At 30.5% G+C, this 19,080-nt stretch overlaps 1 protein-coding gene across 1 annotated transcript in view; it reads left to right on the plus strand.

Moving 5' to 3' along the window:
* Positions 1-19,080, plus strand: part of LOC131851104 (glutamate receptor 1-like) — a 124,639-nt gene that overhangs the window by 16,659 nt on the left and 88,900 nt on the right. Inside the window, exons 2-3 of the mRNA XM_059201538.1 lie at positions 2,816-2,968; positions 15,520-15,647. Coding sequence (XP_059057521.1) covers positions 2,816-2,968; positions 15,520-15,647 — 281 coding nt within the window. The remainder of the gene's footprint in view (positions 1-2,815; positions 2,969-15,519; positions 15,648-19,080) is intronic.

Raw genomic sequence — 19,080 nt, forward strand, 5'->3', positions numbered from 1 at the left:
CAAATCCTACTCCATAAAAAGGTATAACGAAAAAATATTGCCGTTGTTGAAAATAAACTCGTTGTGTTAAAATTATTTCAGTTAAGCTTATAACGCTCCGAGTTTAAAAATATAATGTAGAAAGCACTGTTAAAAATATATTTTGATAAATATTATTCAAAACTGAATTTATGTTACAAAATTAGACAATATATTGCTAATATTAATTAAATTTAGATGTATATGTGTTTAAAAGGGAACTGTCATATTTCAGATGCTAGAAGTAGAAATAAATAAAGACTATACTTTCGAAACAATTTTTTTCCTTCGTTTTCTTTTATTAGGTACTATCTTACTATAATTAAAAAAAAATAGACATAAACGTAGTAGGTAAGTCCAAACTGAAACTACAGTTATTTACTAAAAGAATAACTGTCTAGTTTAAGACTAAATAATGATTATTTATATATGGATTTTATATTTTGATATAATAATACTATACTTTTTATTACAAATATATATATATCATTTTAAAATACGGTTCATATTAAATTGAATATTTTAAATAACTTATATAATGCTAGCTGTTCCGTGGAATTTAGCATTAGTTTTCTAAAATAAAAGTAGCCTAAGTTACTCCTTATTACATCAGCTACCTGCCAAAAAAAGTTTCGTCAAAATCGGTCCAGCCATTTCTGAGATTAGCCGGAACAAACAGACAGGCAGACAGACAAAAACTATAAATTATGTTATTTTAGTGTATTTTCCGTATTTATATTCATATTTATGTACTAAAAAACGGTTATTTCAATATTAAAAACAGACACTCCAATTTTATTTGTATGTATAGATAAAAAGAATTAATAAAATCTTTATTAATTAATTAACTATCTACCAAAATTTCAATAATATACGACTTAAAAAAAGTATGCATTTATTACCTATTAAATAAAGTATAATGTATATAAATATATATAATAATAACTAACAATACTCACTGAAAGGTTCAGTAGATTTCACTCACAACATAAACCCAGTAACAATCCGGCGCAATATGGAAAGAAATGACGTTGCAAATGAAAGAAATATTGCTAAAAATGGAGTTTCAGAGGCTCTCAGAATATAATGTCCGAGCAGCGGGAGTGAAAAAAAAAACAGCCATAGTTGAGCTCACGAAACGAAAGCGGTTATGGATGGTATTAGAAGCCACCGAGCTGTGGTTTCTGTGATTCAGATAAACGGTCCGGTCAGCACTCGTATATCAAGGAGATGACGTCCCACAGAATACGGGCTCGCTTTTTCACTGTACGATAAAGATATCCAATAAGGTGATTCTCCACTTGTTTTGGAAGGTTTTCATTGGTAATAATAATTCTTTATCGAGTATAGTGGCGTAGGCAGTTTTTAATGTCGTGTTATGGCGCGGTGAGAATCATTTTGATATTCTTCACTGAACTGACAGTATAAAATTAGATTTATAAGTATATTTATTACTAGACTAGCTACTAACTAGCTGTCCACACAAACTTTGTTTTACAATACAATTTAATATCGCTATTACAAATAGCGAATTTTTAATGCCACATTATAAAAACTTAAAAAAATGGCCCATAAAATAAAAAAATGTTAGGGGTGGTCAAACCTTATCACTTAGGGGTATAAAAATAGATAGTAGACGATTCTCAGATCTACAGAATATGCATACAAAATTTTATAAAAATCGATCAAGACGTTTGGTAGGATTATGGTAACTAACATTGTGACACGAGAATTTTATATATTAGATATTAAATAGGTTTAATTCTAATAAGTTGGATTCTATATATATCTAGTAAATTGGATTGTAAATGTAGTATACATGTTCGTCACGAAAATAGTTTAAAGATTCTATTCTCATATTATGCATACCTACGATTTAACGATGTAATTTCTGTAATGTACTGTTTTATACAGTATATATATATATATGTATTTTATATATATTTTTTGGGACATGCACTTGCTGAGCAATACTTCGATTCGTATGAAAATGTACAAAAATGGATCGACAACTGGTTTGCTTCAAATGAAGAGTTTTATTTTTGGCGTGGTATTCGTAACCTGCCGATAAGGTGGGAAAAATGTATAAATTCTAATGGATCCTATTTTGATTAAATAAATTTTATAATTATCAAAATACAAACAAGCAATTTTATAAAAAAATTCCGGTTTCATACTTCTACACCTATGTATAATAAATTTACAAAATAAACCATCCCATTTACACATATGTATAATCTATACAATTTGACTCTTTCATGAGTAATATATCTGTATATATCTCAAAAATAAGGCTAGATTTTTATTTTAATCTATACACGTATATAAAATTCAAATTTTATAATTCTTAGTTACAGCACAAACGATTTTCAGGAAATTTTATATGATGATTATGTCGATAAGTATGGCTCACTCTGATTTTTATATTTTATTAATTTTTTTTTTAAGATTCTTAATTAAAAAATACATACAACCCTAAAATTTCACTCTTCTATAATCAACCCTTATTTTTTAATAGCGATATTAACTTACCTAGTAAAACACCGTTTGACAGCGTAGCTATTATTATAACGTAATAGTAAATTATATTAGGAATGTGGATGGTTATAAGGGTAGAGGAAGGCCAAAAAAGAGATGGATGGACTGTGTGAAAGATGATATGGTAAGAAAGGAAGTAAATAACGCGATGACTGCGAACAGGGATGAATGGAAGCGAAAAACATATTACGCCGACCCCAAATAAATGGGATAAGGAAGAAGCAGATGATGTAATAGTAAATTATATTATTGTTTGCAGGAGCAATATTCGACCAGAATACTGAAGAAATTCAAAATGTGTTCAAATATGCATTGACAATGCACAACCAGAATATAAGCAGCCGACGATTGGAACTGCAAGCCTATGTCGACGTCATCAATACGGCCGATGCATTCAAGCTTTCACGACTCAGTGAGTATCTATTGGGAAGTTATGTTACATGTAAAAATATTCATTGAAATGTATGAGCAGCGGAATGCCAGCTCAGCATTATTTTGTTCAGTGGGTTTAATATTGTGCTTTAATACAATGCATATTGGGTTGGGATTAATATTATTTTTTCGAGAGCGATGTTGCAAACAAGCTGATGACTGTATTGATCAATCTATTTCATTATTTTAGACTGTTTTAAATTTGACACGGGATCTTTCGAGGTTTTTACTTGATGCTAATCTTGACACAGGTTACAAGATAAGCTGCTGGAATATAAAAAGTTGAATAATGTTTTAATGAATAATTCTGTATAGCGCTGAATTACTGAATGTGAATAAGTTCTAACCTATTAACTAATATTTGAGTGAAAATATTAATAAATTCTTCTATAACCAAAAGTGTCTCGCCATACGTACCAATTAGCGAGGATGATACACATAAACAACTGTACCTATAACTAAAAATATATATATATATATATATATATATATACATAATCATCATTGTCCTCTTCTCCTATAGATTCCTACTGGCCGTCGTATCTGACTTTACTATCCTTTTATACATACATAAACACTCACACAAACAAAAAAAAACATATTAATTGATGGATATTACATTTTTATTGTACGGGAATGGAACCCGAAACCATTGGAGTAGGGTACTGGATAGCTGAACCATCGAGTGCCTCGGTGGGACGATTAAGGTGACACACTTTTGGTTTATGTATCACATATTCACTTTAATGTCTCCTTAACTAAGTGTTTGACACGTTAAATTTTCACGTTAAACATTTATCGCTAATGAGTTTTCGACTAGTGGTGCTTTAAATTTCATGAAATAAGTGGCTATATTCGAATAATATAGCCTATATATATAATAAATTAAAGTATCTCTAATCGTTTACAGACAGATCTACATTTTATTTATACACTAGTTGTCGACTGCGACTTCGTCTGCATTTCCGTCGTTTTTTCGTAAAATAAGTAGCCTCTAGTATCCTTCCTCACGGTTCAGTGGTTTTGATGTTTTTTCCTAACATTTCCCTTTACTGCTCTGCTCCTATTGATCGTAGCGTGATGAAGTATACCACGGGTTATAGTAACCTGCCCAAGAGTATGACGAATAATTGTACCAAGTTTCGTTAAAATCCGTCCAATAGTTTTTGTTTCTATAACGAATATACAGACAGATAGACAAAAAAATTACTGATTTCATTTTTGACATCAGTATCGATCCCTAATCACCCCCTGATAGTTATTTTTGGAAATATATTTCATGTACAGAATTGACCTCTCTACAGATTTATTATAAGTATAGAAGAAGATATAGATAGAAGATAGATAATAAAATCCTGGTGAGGAGACAACTTTTTGTTCATCTGTTTGTGCTATAGTTTACGGGTGAAGCAAATAGGATGATAAATTTCTCTATTTCATTATTTAAAAATATATAACACATATTTTTCTTTCTGCTCTCTTTTTCCGTATGAACCTTGAGCTATCTGTTTAAAATTAGAAAAAGGCGCAAAGTATACATTATTTTGTGATAAAATAAAATTAAAACATGTAGAAATATATATTTTTTTTATTCATTGCCAGCTATTCACTTTGTTGTAAACTATACCTAAATTAAATATAACCAAAACATATTTCATGAAATTTAAAAAAGGAAATAAGTATATAAATACAGTGCTATTAATAAAAAGAATGTAAAAAGGCAAATCCTATTGACTCAGCTCTTAATGTGCTATAAAATCAAACAAATGGAATATTCATAATATTTGTTATTTATATTTGCTTTGTAAACTCTATATCCTTTTGACCAGAGTATCAAAATAATGTACGAGTAGGAGTTTGTATAAGATGTTCATATAAGATTCCTAGAAAGCACTAGTTTAGTAGGCGTATAAAGGCACAAGACGTAAGTTTGTCTCCAATCCCTTTGCTACTGCGTCCGCTCTTGCTGTATGAAGCTAAGTTCTGTGTCTAAGTTTCGAGTCTATTTATAGTGTGTCAGTGTCTTTAGAACTCACCGTCTATGAAATTGAATATTATATACATGAATCATACATTTATGTTGGTAATATATACTAAAACATTTCACATTGTTAGTATTTCTTTTGTGTATCAAAACCATTGAATAAGTAACTATGTTATATTCAAAACTGAATTGTACCTTCTTATTTACATGTTGTAGTAAATAACTTTTCTATCACGTTTTAAGTTATTTACTTCTTAGAAACAAGTCATAATAAAGAAAATACAACAATTTTCGGCGCTTCCAGTAGCAGGGGTCAGGTTTTCAGACTCAATATTTGTGTCACATGCTATTGGTAGCGGACTTTAATAAAGAATAAAATAGAAAATTGTATTCGAATAAACTTAATTTAAACACTTTTGAACAGACAACAATTTTTTTTTAATCTGTCCCTTATTCGGAATTCTGTCTCATCACAAGTAGAATAAATAGGAAACTTGTATGTTGCTCTTTTAAACAATCCTTGTGAGTTCAAATTTAGAAGTCGACACATGTGAATACAAACTACCAACCAGCAATAATTTAAAATAATATAAACCCACTAAGTAATAAAATGAACTTCCGCAAAGTAACACCTAATTCTATAGATAATATTCTGTATATTATCTGTGGGAAGTATTACTTAATTATGATCTTCAATTTGACTGTGCTGATAAGTTGATGCTGATTAGATTGAATCTTGTAATAATAATAGGATCATTCCATTTCTTGACTTTAAGATTGGTTTCAATACGATTTTTGTAATAAGACCATTACTATAGGTACGGTATCCCACCTTTAACCTATAACCACTGGATAAAACCATCATCTATTTTAGACCTTAATAACAGTGTATTAAGTGCGACGTGCGGGGAATTTAATTCCGTCTGTATTCAAATAGTGTCAGAGTCTTTGAAATGAAATTAAAGTTGTACGAGAATGCAGGGCTGCGTAGCATTGTCTCGCTTTAGTGCGGGGAGCCTTTAAGATGGGTGTGGTGTCATCAGCCGGACACGTGATCAGAATAAGTAAACAGGCAACAGCTTGATCAATACGAAAGAAAACTAAGAAATTTCATATATTCTTTAATGTGATGTGTTCTAACTTTTCTCTACATATATTTTTTTAACATAATTCGCATGTATGCAGCTTTCGACTGGTGCAGTTATTGTAAATATGTATAATCTTATTTAATATATAACATTATTATCATCATCATCAATTTCTTATTGGTAAGGTAGATTTCTATAGGTTTCATAATTTTTAATTATTAAAAGAAAATCGAATGTGTATTTTATTAGGTTTTGTTTTTTTAGAAAAATACATGTCGTTTTTATTTAAGAAAACCATTATAAAAAGTAAATAAAATAAAACATTCAATACTATTCAAGACAAATCTAAGAAATATCAGAAATTTAGCATTTTATTTCAGAACAATTTCATCAAGCAATTCTGTCTACGTTATTTTCTTTGTTGAAAATGTTGCTATATATATATATGTCAAAAAATTAACAAAAGTCAAGTTAATGTTGGACATAAAACTCCTTTGTTATTTTGCCATAGAATTTGTATATAAAAACATATTAATAAAAAGACGACTGCGAATAAAATGGTGTTTCCTTAATTGTCCTCTGCATAAATAAAATCCGTATAGTTAATTTAAATTTATCTATTACAAACAAATGTAACAATATTTTCCTGTTTGTAATATTAGTATAAAAAAACTTTCTGCGAGATTCAGCTTTACGTCTTAGTTTTCTCTCCATACAAAACGTAGCAACCTTGCTCTGGAAAAACTTCGGAATTCCTTTGACATATTTATTTCCTACTGAAATTGTTAATGTAGTGTAATTTCCGGACATACCTTGTTGTTCATACTTAATGACAAACTCGAAATTTACTCACGTAGAACATTCTGGCAATTTGTTCACGTGAATTTTTATTACCATTTTTAACTATGTTGTTCAGTTCGAATTTTTCAGTTGAAATAATCCATCGAGTATTAAGATACTCTTCTATCTATTAATACTATATTTTATTATTATTATTATTATTTCATTTATTTTGGATATATATCCATATTACATATATTAGTAAACAACTTATATTTATCTAGATGTGCCCTCGGTTTCACCAACGTGGAAATTATAGCGTACATGTTAATTTGTTATATAAGGTATATAATTGTAAAGTTTGACGGCCTCGGTGGTCTGGCACACCGCTTTACGTCCGATGGTCGAGGGTTCGATTACTCGCATGGCACAACCAGTTCTATTCATGAGTATGATTGTTTGTATCGGTCTGGATATTTTCTATGTATAATATGTATGTATTTAAGAATATATATATATATATATGTATTTGTATCAGTTGTCTAGTAAAATCTATTATTTAAGTAGTTTTTGTTAATAACAAATATCTTTCCAGCAAATTATCTAATCCATACAATCATTAACATGCTCAAAATTCCGCGTTTATAATATTAATAAGAACTACGAACAAAAGTTGATGCAAGAAATCACGAGATCAGGTAGTATTGTAACATTAGTTTATAATATCTAATATTTTGACGACCTCGGTGGTCTAGCGGTCTAGCACACCGCTTTACGTCCGATGGTCGCGGGTTCGATTCCTCGCACGGCACAAACATTTGTAGTCATGAGTATGATTGTTTGTATCGGTCTGGGTATTTTCTATGTATAATATGTATGTATTTACGAAAAAAAATTATCTATGTATTTGTATCAGTAATCTAGTACTCATTACACAAGCTTTAGGTAGCTTAACTTGGGTCTAGATGGCGCTGTGTGAATTGTCCTGAGATTATTATTTTTTTTTTTTTCCAAAAATTCTCATCTCCCCTCTTAAGGAGAGGAGATGGCAACACACCCCCGGCAGAAGCTCAGTCGGCCGGGGTTCAGGGCCCCAGGGAGAGAAATCGGCGTACAATGCGGGCAGAATCTAACAGCACCGCTTTCTGCATCTTTCCCGGGAGTGATTATTATTATTATTAATATTATTATTAATAATTGAAATACTACTTTAACATAAATCGCGACTAGCTACATCGGAGGATTACCACTATGATATATTTTGTTCAACAAAGAAATATATAACAATAGATTAATATCTGCTTAACGAAATATTTTGCAAGTTCGCTGAAAAACAAGGACATAACAAAAATACTGACGCGGAAATTAAAAGGAGAAACAAAAGCAAATTACCCGTGAAAGAGGATAAAAGCTGGCCACAGACGGTAGCGCCTATTCGCTTTTATGACGACTGTTTTTCCGGTGTTTTGCGCCACCAGTGCCGTGCCTTTTATTTTTTAAAACATAACTCTCAACTGTCTGAGTGTAAGATTAAAATTGGCCTTATCGGTTGCCTATAAAATGTACAATTTTACTAATATTAAAAAGGCAAAAGTTTAGATAGATAGATAGAAAATCTTTTAGTCAAATAAACTTAATTTCAGCACTTTTGAATAGTCATAACAATTTGTTTTTTATCTACCACTTGTTCGGAAAGCTGCCTCATCACAAGAAGAACGAGCAAGAAACTTGTGTTTTGAATAGAATGGAATAGAAAATCATTTATTCAAATAAACTTAATTTAAGCACTTTTGAATAGTCAACATTTTTTTTAATCTACCGCTTATTCGGAAAGCTGTCTCATCACAAGAAGAACGAGCAAGAAACTTGTGTGTTGCTCTTTTAAATAATCCTTGTAAGTATACATTTACAAGTCGAAACGTGTGAATACAAACTACTTACCAGCACTATTTTTTTGGGTCAACTATAAATATATAATAAGATTAAATCAGTCGTAGTGATAAGAGCAGATAAGTTCCTACAAGCAGCACTCGTTCACGAGTATGACGGATGAGCCAGCTATCAGTTTGTGTGTATAGATAGATGGACTGATGGTAGATGGGTATTTGTTACTCTATCACGCCAAAACTATTCAATGGATTTTAATAAAATTTAACAGTAACATAGCTTATACGTCAGAATAACGCATAGCCTGTAATTTAAAAAGATATTACGTAAATTGGGCGATATCATTACATAGTACAAAACAAAGTCGCTGTCGCTGTTCGTTCGTCCCTATGTATGCTTAAATCTTTAAAACTACGCAACGGATTTCGATGCGGTTTTTTTAATAGATAGAGTGATTCAAGAAGAAGATTATATAATATAATACATGTACACCCGAGCGAAGCCGGGGCGAGTAGCTATATAAATAAAATAAATGACAAGTAAACTAGTAGTACTTTAATGCTCTTCAGGTGTTATAGAACCCGTTAGAAATATTGATATAATCCAATATTTCTAGTTTACTGCGCACTGTCATCGAGGTATTATAACACCTACTTTAAACTTTATATTAAGGTTTCTTAAGAGTCTGCAACGCGCAAGTGATACCCTGGCGTTTCAGGCGTTTATAGGCTACGGTAACCATTTACCATCAGATGGGCCATATGCTTGATTGCCACCATCGTAGTATAAAAAAAATAAACACTAAGCTGCTTTCTATTTCCGCTTCTTGACTATGGGAAATACGAGGTGGGTTCGTATAACACATGATATAACACATAATCTAATCTAGCACCGGTCAACATCGCCTCAAGTCGCTTGAGTGCACACATAAAAATAAAAAATACATAGATCTTGTGAACAAATCTCATTTTGTACGCCTGTAAGATACAGCTAACAAGTCAGGCTTTAATAATATGGTCAGGTTGGTTTATTTTTGTAGTTAATTTAAATTCTATCTCAGTGTTCCGCAAGGGAAATAGTATTCCTTTATGGGGAACGTAAAATTAGTGACAAAATATTATTTTGGAATAACTGAAACCTGTTGAGTATGAAAACTGTGAAATACTAATTTCCCCGTATTAATATGGCTGTGTCTCTCTCACACACACACCCATACACACAAAACATGCACGTGTATGTGTGCGTACAATAAGTAAACATAAAAAAAAGAGTATCAAAATAGGTATAAATTTAACAGATCATCAGTTACTTTACCGTTTGTGTGTGCATGTGTATGTTTTGTCTCTCTCACACACACACACACAAAAAAATAATGCACACATTCACGTGCATGTTTTGTGTGTGTATGTGTGTGTGTGTGTGTGAGAGAGACAAAACATACACATGTACAATTTATACCTATTTTGATACTCTTTTTTTATGTTTACTTATTGTAAATTGTAAGAGAAAGGAACTGGTACCTAAAATATAAGTTTCTGCTTAGTTTTGGTACCAACGAAAAATGTAGAAGATGAATATAGAAGGAAAATAAATTATTATTATTATTATTATGGTAACACCAGTGTTACTTTACTCGACACTGCATGGCGCGGTCCTCTGGGTAATACGTTTTGAAGTACCATTAATATCATAACTTCAACAATTTTCTGCAGTTTTAATTACCTTGTCTCCTTTCCATGCAGTGTGGATAGTACAGACTATCATTACGTTCGTTTTACATCAAATGTTGAATTTAAACTGTAGTCGTACAAAATGTGGTTTTATATGTTAGTTCGTTAGGAGGTATTAGTTATTAGTTCGTTCATTTCTCATTAAAACTAGAGGGTATATTATAGGTTTATACATATATATAAAGCTACTGATATTCGTTAGTCTCATTTCGCCGAGCCAAGTCGCCTTTAATTAAAGTTCATATGAAATTAAAAAAATTAAAGTAGATAAATTTGAACTATGACTACGATAAAATTTCTTGCGAAAATACTGTGCTCAACTCCACAACTTCATTCTTCTAGCACTGTTCCATCACCTATTTGACCCTAATAAATTAGTGCTGCTTGGTAGTTTGTATTCACACGTTTCGACTTGTTAATGTAAACTTACAAGGATTATTTAAAAAAGCAACACACAAGTTTCTTGCTCGTTCTTCGTGTGATGAGACAGTTTTCCGAACGAGCGGTAGATAACAGAAAAAACATTATGACTATTCAAAAGTGCTTAAATTAAGTTTATTTGAATAAATGATTTTGTATTCTATTCTACTAGATACAGTATTGATAGAGTAACAAAAGTGACAATTTCACATGTTACTGCACAGTTTATTAGCCTACATAGATTCAACATCATATATCCATTTTGAGATATTTTTATCCTAGTGCTCTTTTAGACGTATTTTTTAAATGAAACCTTAACACATAAATTACAATTTTCCTCTTCAATACATATATCTATATCAGTAAAGATTTTCCTAATAAATGTTCGTCCATTTTTAATGTTTATGATTAATAGTAACTATAATCCTAAGGACGGTGTTACATATGAATGTGGATGGTTATAAGGGTAGAGGAAGACCGAAAAAGAGATGGATGGACTGTGTGAAAGATGATATGGCGAGAAAGGGAGTAAATAACGGGATGACTGCGAACAGAGATGAATGGAAGAGAGAAACATATTACGCCGACCACAAATAAATGGGATAAGGAAGAAGCAGATGATGACGATTCATAGTAATTATAGAATTCGTAGTGAAATACGTATATAGCGTAATAATTACAATCCTTAGTATAAGGATAAGGCACAAATACAAAACATAAATATAATATCTGACCAAAGCGTGCGCAGATTGATACCGTACTACAAAAAGTTATTTAATATCATAGCTGAGAGGCTGGTAAGTGAAAGATTACATAAAACTTTTAAGGAAACAGAAAAACCTTTATATATTGAACCAAGTTCAGACGCGGATAATCATATAAGAACTTGTATGTAAGAGATTGCTTCTAGTCTGCCTTTTATATTGCACTTTATAATATACTCATCATCATCTGCTTCTTCCTTATCCCATTTATTTGGGGTCGGCGTAATATGTTTTTCGCTTCCATTCATCCCTGTTCGCAGTCGTCGCGTTATTTACCTCCTTTCTTACCATATCATCTTTCACACAGTCCATCCATCTCTTTTTCGGCCTTCCTCTGCCCTTATAACCATTCACATTCATATGTAACACCTTTCTTAACATATTATCCTCATTTCTACGCATTACATGTCCATACCATGATAGAAGATTACTCTTTCATACTTCCTCTAATATATTCATTCTTTATCTTATCCATTCTTGTCACACCACACATCCACTTTATAATATACTATGGTAAATAATAATTAAGTAAAAGTGGTAAAAAAGTCTGGGTTAGGGTCGGACTAAGAAAGATTCAACCGTGAAATTACTAGGAGAAAAAATATATTTATTTAGCCACAGTCATATACAGATGGTAAATCATTTTCATAAAGAATCAGTGAATGTATGAGCCTCACCCCTCGGTGGTAAGACTATGGTAATAAACAAACTTACGATCTTTCTTCGTAAAACAAGTAAATAATCGCTCGACCAAAATGCTTGTAGAGAGCGATAATATAGCTTAATAATTTGTATTCACACAAAATCAACCTTGTAATGTTTTATTTTTGTTTGAATTGAACTATAACTCATTGTCTTGTATTGTTCCGCTCAAAAATAATGCTTTCAAACATTGAGTATATGTTGTTTAAAATGAATTTCTTTGATTAAATAAATAAAAATGGTGGTACAGTAATTTAACAACAGCCTTAATATTGTAATAGTAGTAATGTCAAACCGCTCTTGTATACTATATCTGGACTTTGTGTAGGGTGCTCTGAGTGCGTGGATTTTAGTAGTTTCAGTTCAAAGTTCAGTCAATGACTAGGTAGCAAACAGACGGGTGTCTGCATTTATAATATTAGTGTAGTGTGAATTTATTTAAGTCTATTACTATTAATTACCTTTGCTACATTAATAAAAATACAGTTTTGCTCATCTCATCATATTATTACAAAATATATTAACATTATTAAAGTGAAGTTTTAGCATTTGTATACAAAAAACTGTAAATCGTATACACTACAAGTGACGTATGAAAAATTATTTTCCTTATTTGAAAACTGACAAAATTCATATATAGTTCCTGACAGCCATGCCATGGAATGTGTTGTAAAATATTTTGCAATTGTTTTAGAATAAATTTATAAAACAAAACAGTAGTTGCATGTCCAACTAGAACAGATGTTAACTAAAACTGCCAAAATTTAATGAAAAATGTAACTGAAAATATCCATGTTATATTTTCAATTTAACTCGTATCGGTTAAAGTGTATATTACAATTGGCAACACTTTGTTTACAGATCGACGCGGCCTAGTAATTTCCTACACTGTCCTAAACCCTCAATAGTCTTGAGCTGAAATCCTATACCAAAATAGACTGACTATATCATATGGCCGTTCAATATAAATATATAAAATTATAAAATATATATTTATTAAGGAAAGTGATATGAAGTCGCTCTTGTTGTGATAAAAGTATTAAATGCTGTGAGCACGCTTGCTTTAACTTCCCATTAATAACTTAAACATGAACTTTATCACGAACTGTGGATATAACACGCAGTGTGACATCGCCTTAAGTAATACAACATATTTACTACATATCACGAGCACATTACCGGTGTAAATAAATATAAGTTATGTTGTTCTAGCTAATTAAGTTTTATAGAATAATCTCTCAATTAGGTCTTATTATTTCTCGTGGGCTGATGAAACATAACTCCTACTAATAAATTCACTTGCCCCTAGACTGAGGGAACTGATATGAAGTCACTTTTGTGGTGGTAAGAGCATTAAATACTGTTAGCACGTTTACCTTAACTGCACATTAACAGCTTAGACACGAGCTTTACCTCGGTGAATATAACATTGCAGTGTGGGAGCGCCTTCAGTAATGCAACATATTATTTATTACACTACATGAGCATGCTCCCAGTAAATATGGGTTATGTTGTTCCACCTAATGAGTTTTTATGGAAAAATATCTCAACTAGGTTTATTTAATAACATCATTCATTGTTAAGTTTTAATTTTCCATGCATAATTGAAAATAACTATATATTAACCTAGGATGTTTATGCTTCATCTCATTTGCTTCTAAAATGAAGCAAATTAGATCAAATTGTTACTTCGTAAGTAACAGTTTTATTGTGTTATTAATGTGTAGACTTAAGAATACTTCTTGTTGTGTTGCTTTATTGTTTATATTTTCTTTCTCTCACATTTAAAAAGAACTAATTATAGAACAACAATATTTTATACTTAAGTATCTTTAAAAATTCAGTAGTTGCTTATAAATTTACAATTAAACGGGGGTGTCAAATTATGGCCTATTAAGTGAAATTTATTTTTAGAATTTAAGGTATAGCATCCGAGAGTGGAGATAGTATCACTAGAAAATTTTATTCGATTCGTACCCTAAGGCAGTTTTCACATTAACAAGGATAGTGTTTTTTTTCATTATATTACAATATATCGAAAATTTAACTTTTAACTGAAGTGACGATAGGTAGTATATATATTGCCTAAAAATACAGTATTGAAGGACATTATGTATTTTAAAGATTGTAATAAGACTTTTGAAAAATATTTAATAGAACTTTTTAATGTTAATTTATGGAAAGTAACATACAATAATTGTAAAAATAAAAATTAATTTTGAATAAGTAAAAATTAAATTAAACATAATAAGACGACACCATAATAAAAAGAAAATGAAATTGTATTTTTTATTGACTATTAATATAATTTTTGTTGTTTTATAATTTTCATTAATTGACATAATGTAATTAATAATATTTATATCCTTTAAGTTAAACATAAAGTACATGCATTGTATAGGTTATGTTGAAATGTAAGTTATGTTGAAAACATATCGTGGTATTGACTTTTGTCGTTCATTACTGCTACACAGTAGCTATTATGATATTATGACTACGCCCTAACGCAATTACCCTAAAAGCCTGTCAGTGGAGCTAAATTTAATGAACTTGAAAATAAAGTGAATTGTCTCATTTAATCCGTCTTCGCCTTCCGAATTTTTTAATGCTCCCAAGTACATTAATATCGCTATATTATTATTATTACAAAATTTTATTTTAATAGAACTTATCACGATAACTGTTCGATAATAATATTTAATCTATTTAAAATTATGAATAATTATTCAAATATTTCTACATGCTTTTTTCAACATGTTGTATTTATGAGAAGTGTTGGTACAACAGTAGTATCTTATTGCATTATTGTTTTTACAAAACACTTTTTATACATTTCATTAATAGTTTGTAATTCATTAATTATGTTTAAATGTTAATAATATTCAGTTAGTGTACATTATTAAAAATTCAGTCATTTTATTATTTCATTATTTCATTTCTGCTAGATGGTAATTCTTACTACTTGATATTCATCGAACATTTGTAGCCTTACAGTAACCAAATAAATTAATAAATATTAAAATCAATTTCAATAAATAAAATACAATTTGAATCCTCTTCTTTATGGTATAATATTTTTTTAATTAAATTAACTTAATATAATAAAAACCTATCTTTGCTCTAAAAAGTAGGTGTATATTATAAGAAATAGAAATGATAGAGTATTTTTTTTACAGTATGCAATCAATTCGCTCGCGGCGTGTTTGCAATGCTCGGTGCAGTGACTCCGGAATCTTTTGACACGCTTCATTCATACACCAACACCTTCCAGATGCCCTTTGTCACGCCATGGTTCCCAGAGAAGGTATGTCCAATATAAAATCAAAACTCAGTTATTCAAGTAGGACATTTAGCCGATTATGAGCGACAAGTTTTTTGTATTAATATTTTTTTCCCTACGGTTCAGTTCAGTATACAGACTCAATTATAAAGAACTGACAAGGAAATCAACTGATTTTTTTAAGAAGCCGGTTTATTTATAAAATTATACTTATGTATGTTTAACATTTAATGAACAACTATTTCGTTTGTGGGACTTAAATTCTTATGTACTTTAATAGTACAAAAAATAGCATGATATCATTACGTCATCAACGCCGTGACTTGGTTATATATATAGGTTACCATTCCAGTGGTGACAGCAGTATCCATGCAGATAACTTTGTAAAAAGTATACCTGCATCAAATAATATATAATCGCTACTGACTAAGATTCATAATTACAAATTTGTTCATTGTAATTCTTTTAAATAGCAATATGATTATAGAAAAATAGGTAGCTAAAAAAGCTTTATTTTCCAATTTTACAATATTTACAATTGCTGTCCTCCAAAACTACTGTCGGAGATTGTCTGCAGGCACGTAGTTATCTCTAAGAAAAGTAATTATAATTTTTGTATACGATAAGTTTCTAGATTATTGTAATCATACTAAAATTATAAAGAGGAAAAGTTTGTTTGTTTGTTTGTATTGAATAGGCTCCTAAACTACTGGACCGATTTGAAAAATTCTTTCACCATTAGGTACACTATCCCTGAGTGTCATAGGCTTTATATTTGCAAAAAAATTAGGGATCCTTACGAAATCTCCAATAATGAAACCAAAGATGAGAAATAATTACACAAAAAATACTACGAAAATTATTAATGATAGAACAAAATGATGTACTACAACTTTGCAGAGCACATCATTTATCTATAAAAATTGTTATAATAAATAATTATGTTTAAGATTTACATCTTTTTTGATTTTTACTAACTTGATGCATTTCATTAAATATTACAGGCAATTTTAATTGTAACATCTATATCTATCATCAACATTTATCTATATCTATAATAATTATTTAGATGTAAGAGTGGGATATCAAATTTCTCTTATATGTGTTGTAGTTGGTTTTTGTTTGGATGGATGGATAATAAATCCATAATTTTATTTGTCACTCTTTATATTATAAATAACCATGTTGGTGGCTAAAAGAGAAAATTTATACAAATCTATTCAACATGATTCAATTACCAACCAGCTTTCAGCTAAGTTACACATTATGTAAGTGTGTTTTGAATTAAAGAGACAAAAGAATTTGAGGGCTCACTCTATCGTGGAACAATGAACTGAAGTGGAAAATAAACTCACGTCAGACCAAATATATTTATAGGCCACATTGTTCAGATAATTGGTTTTACTTGGACATAATGCAACCGAAAAGGGGATAATTATGTCATGATTTTATTACCAACCTCAAAAGGTAGACAGAAATGAGTATAACCAGTTATAATATAAGTTTAGCAATTCATAATATTAACATTCTATTTGAAAAAAATATATAATAAAGTTTTTTAATTTATATGTATAGTAAGTCAAAGATTTTATTATATACTAGCTGTGCCCGCTACTTCGTCGGCGTGTTATGTATGTGACCTTGACCAAAAAAGAAAAATTTTCAGTAATCTAACCCAAAATGGAAAAAAAGTTTTATTGTTCTTCTTGTTTAATATATGACTATTTTTTTTGTTATTTACAAACTATACATATAAATAAAATTGGAGTGTCTGTTTGTAATATTGAAATAAACGTTATTTACTACATGCATATGAAGATAAATACGGTACATACACCAAATAATATTTTTTACAATTTTTGTCAATTTTTGTCTGTCGATCTGTTTGTTCCGAATAATCTCTGAAATAGCTGAACCGATTTTGACGAGATTTTTTTTGGCAGGCAGCTGATGTAATAAAGAGTAACTTAGGTAATTACAAATAATCATACTTATATATCATGTTTATACCGTACAAAGAATCGAACCCGAAATATCTTTATTTGCCATAAAATTATTCGTGTCTATATCAATAATATGTATTAAATACATAAGTTTAATAATACTAAATTCCCTAATTGTTATATTATTAAAAGATTTTCTGTATTTCTCTGTATTTATTATTTTTTATGTTAATTCTTAAAGTGCACCGCCTTTTTATCTCTGATCAACGCGACTGTTGACTGGTAGAGAATGCCATCAGGCATTAAGTCCGCCATGTATACAATTTTGTGTGCAAAATAATAAATAAATAAATAAAAAGGGAGTAACTTTGATTTCTTAATTTTATCAATATTAAATCTCTACTCAGCAAGTCCACTATCTAAGTTGCTCTTTCAATATTATTTGTACGAGAGTAAAATAGTCTAGGATATTTTTCTGACATCCGCTGGAGCAGTTTGTTCTCAACTGTCGTATCATTGATGTATATAAATGGACGCACAATAGCAAAGTCGAGAGTCTGTTGGATTTTACTGACGGTCGTTACTTTGGTTCAATTTCTACCCTTACTTCCGACAAAATCCATTTATTACTATTAGATACGTTTCAAAGTAGGCACTGTCTTATTATGAGAGAATCATTTTCGGCGAAATTTTCACTTTTAACAGTCCATCGTACTTTGTTCCATGAAATTGGAAGATTTCTCCCACAATTACTCTTGGTTATTATACGTAATTCACGTTTATGTTTCGCTATTGCCATTTTTTTATAACTACTACAATGCAGTTGACCGCAGATGGTCTAGCTGTACCTAAAAAATTTGTAGTGAGTGGAGAAGGAACTTGAAACTTTTACCTCGGTACATTTTGCTCAAACTCGATTGCATGGTTCCTTTTGTCTTGCCAGTTTCAGTCGTCAAGTAGTTTTCTTTGTAAGTTTCTGTGTACACAAAATACGCAACGGCAGAGATATTACTGGATATTTTTTCTTTCGCCGAGATAGAATTAAGGTTTCTTAATGGTGAGCAACGCGCACGTGACACACCAGGTGTCTCAGGCGTACGTAGGCTACGGTAACCATTTATAATCAGTTGAGCCGTATGCTTGTTTGCCAACATAGTAGTATATAAAAAAAATTGCCATGACACCTTAATTCTCCGAAATGGTAATATATGATGCCACGTCTTCACATTATGATATGATATCCGTGATGCTGTTGATCTACCTAACTGACGAATATTGCATTACTATTTTACCATTATTTTTTGTTTTGCTTAAGTCACTTAATAAAATGTATATTATTTTGTTTATAAATACAATATACATATGTGAGATCACAAATATATAATGAAATCAGACAATCACAACTGGAAGCGTTACGACCTTCTGCAATGGTGATCAAATTCCGACCGTTATTTAGTCTACACCCATATTGCGACACGTGTCTCGCCTATACACGAGGCGTCGTCAGGCATTAG

The sequence above is a fragment of the Achroia grisella genome, unplaced genomic scaffold, assembly GCF_030625045.1.
Source record: "Achroia grisella isolate CSIRO2021 unplaced genomic scaffold, CSIRO_AGI_Agris_v1 utg1173, whole genome shotgun sequence".
Classification (NCBI taxonomy): Eukaryota; Metazoa; Arthropoda; class Insecta; order Lepidoptera; family Pyralidae; genus Achroia; species Achroia grisella.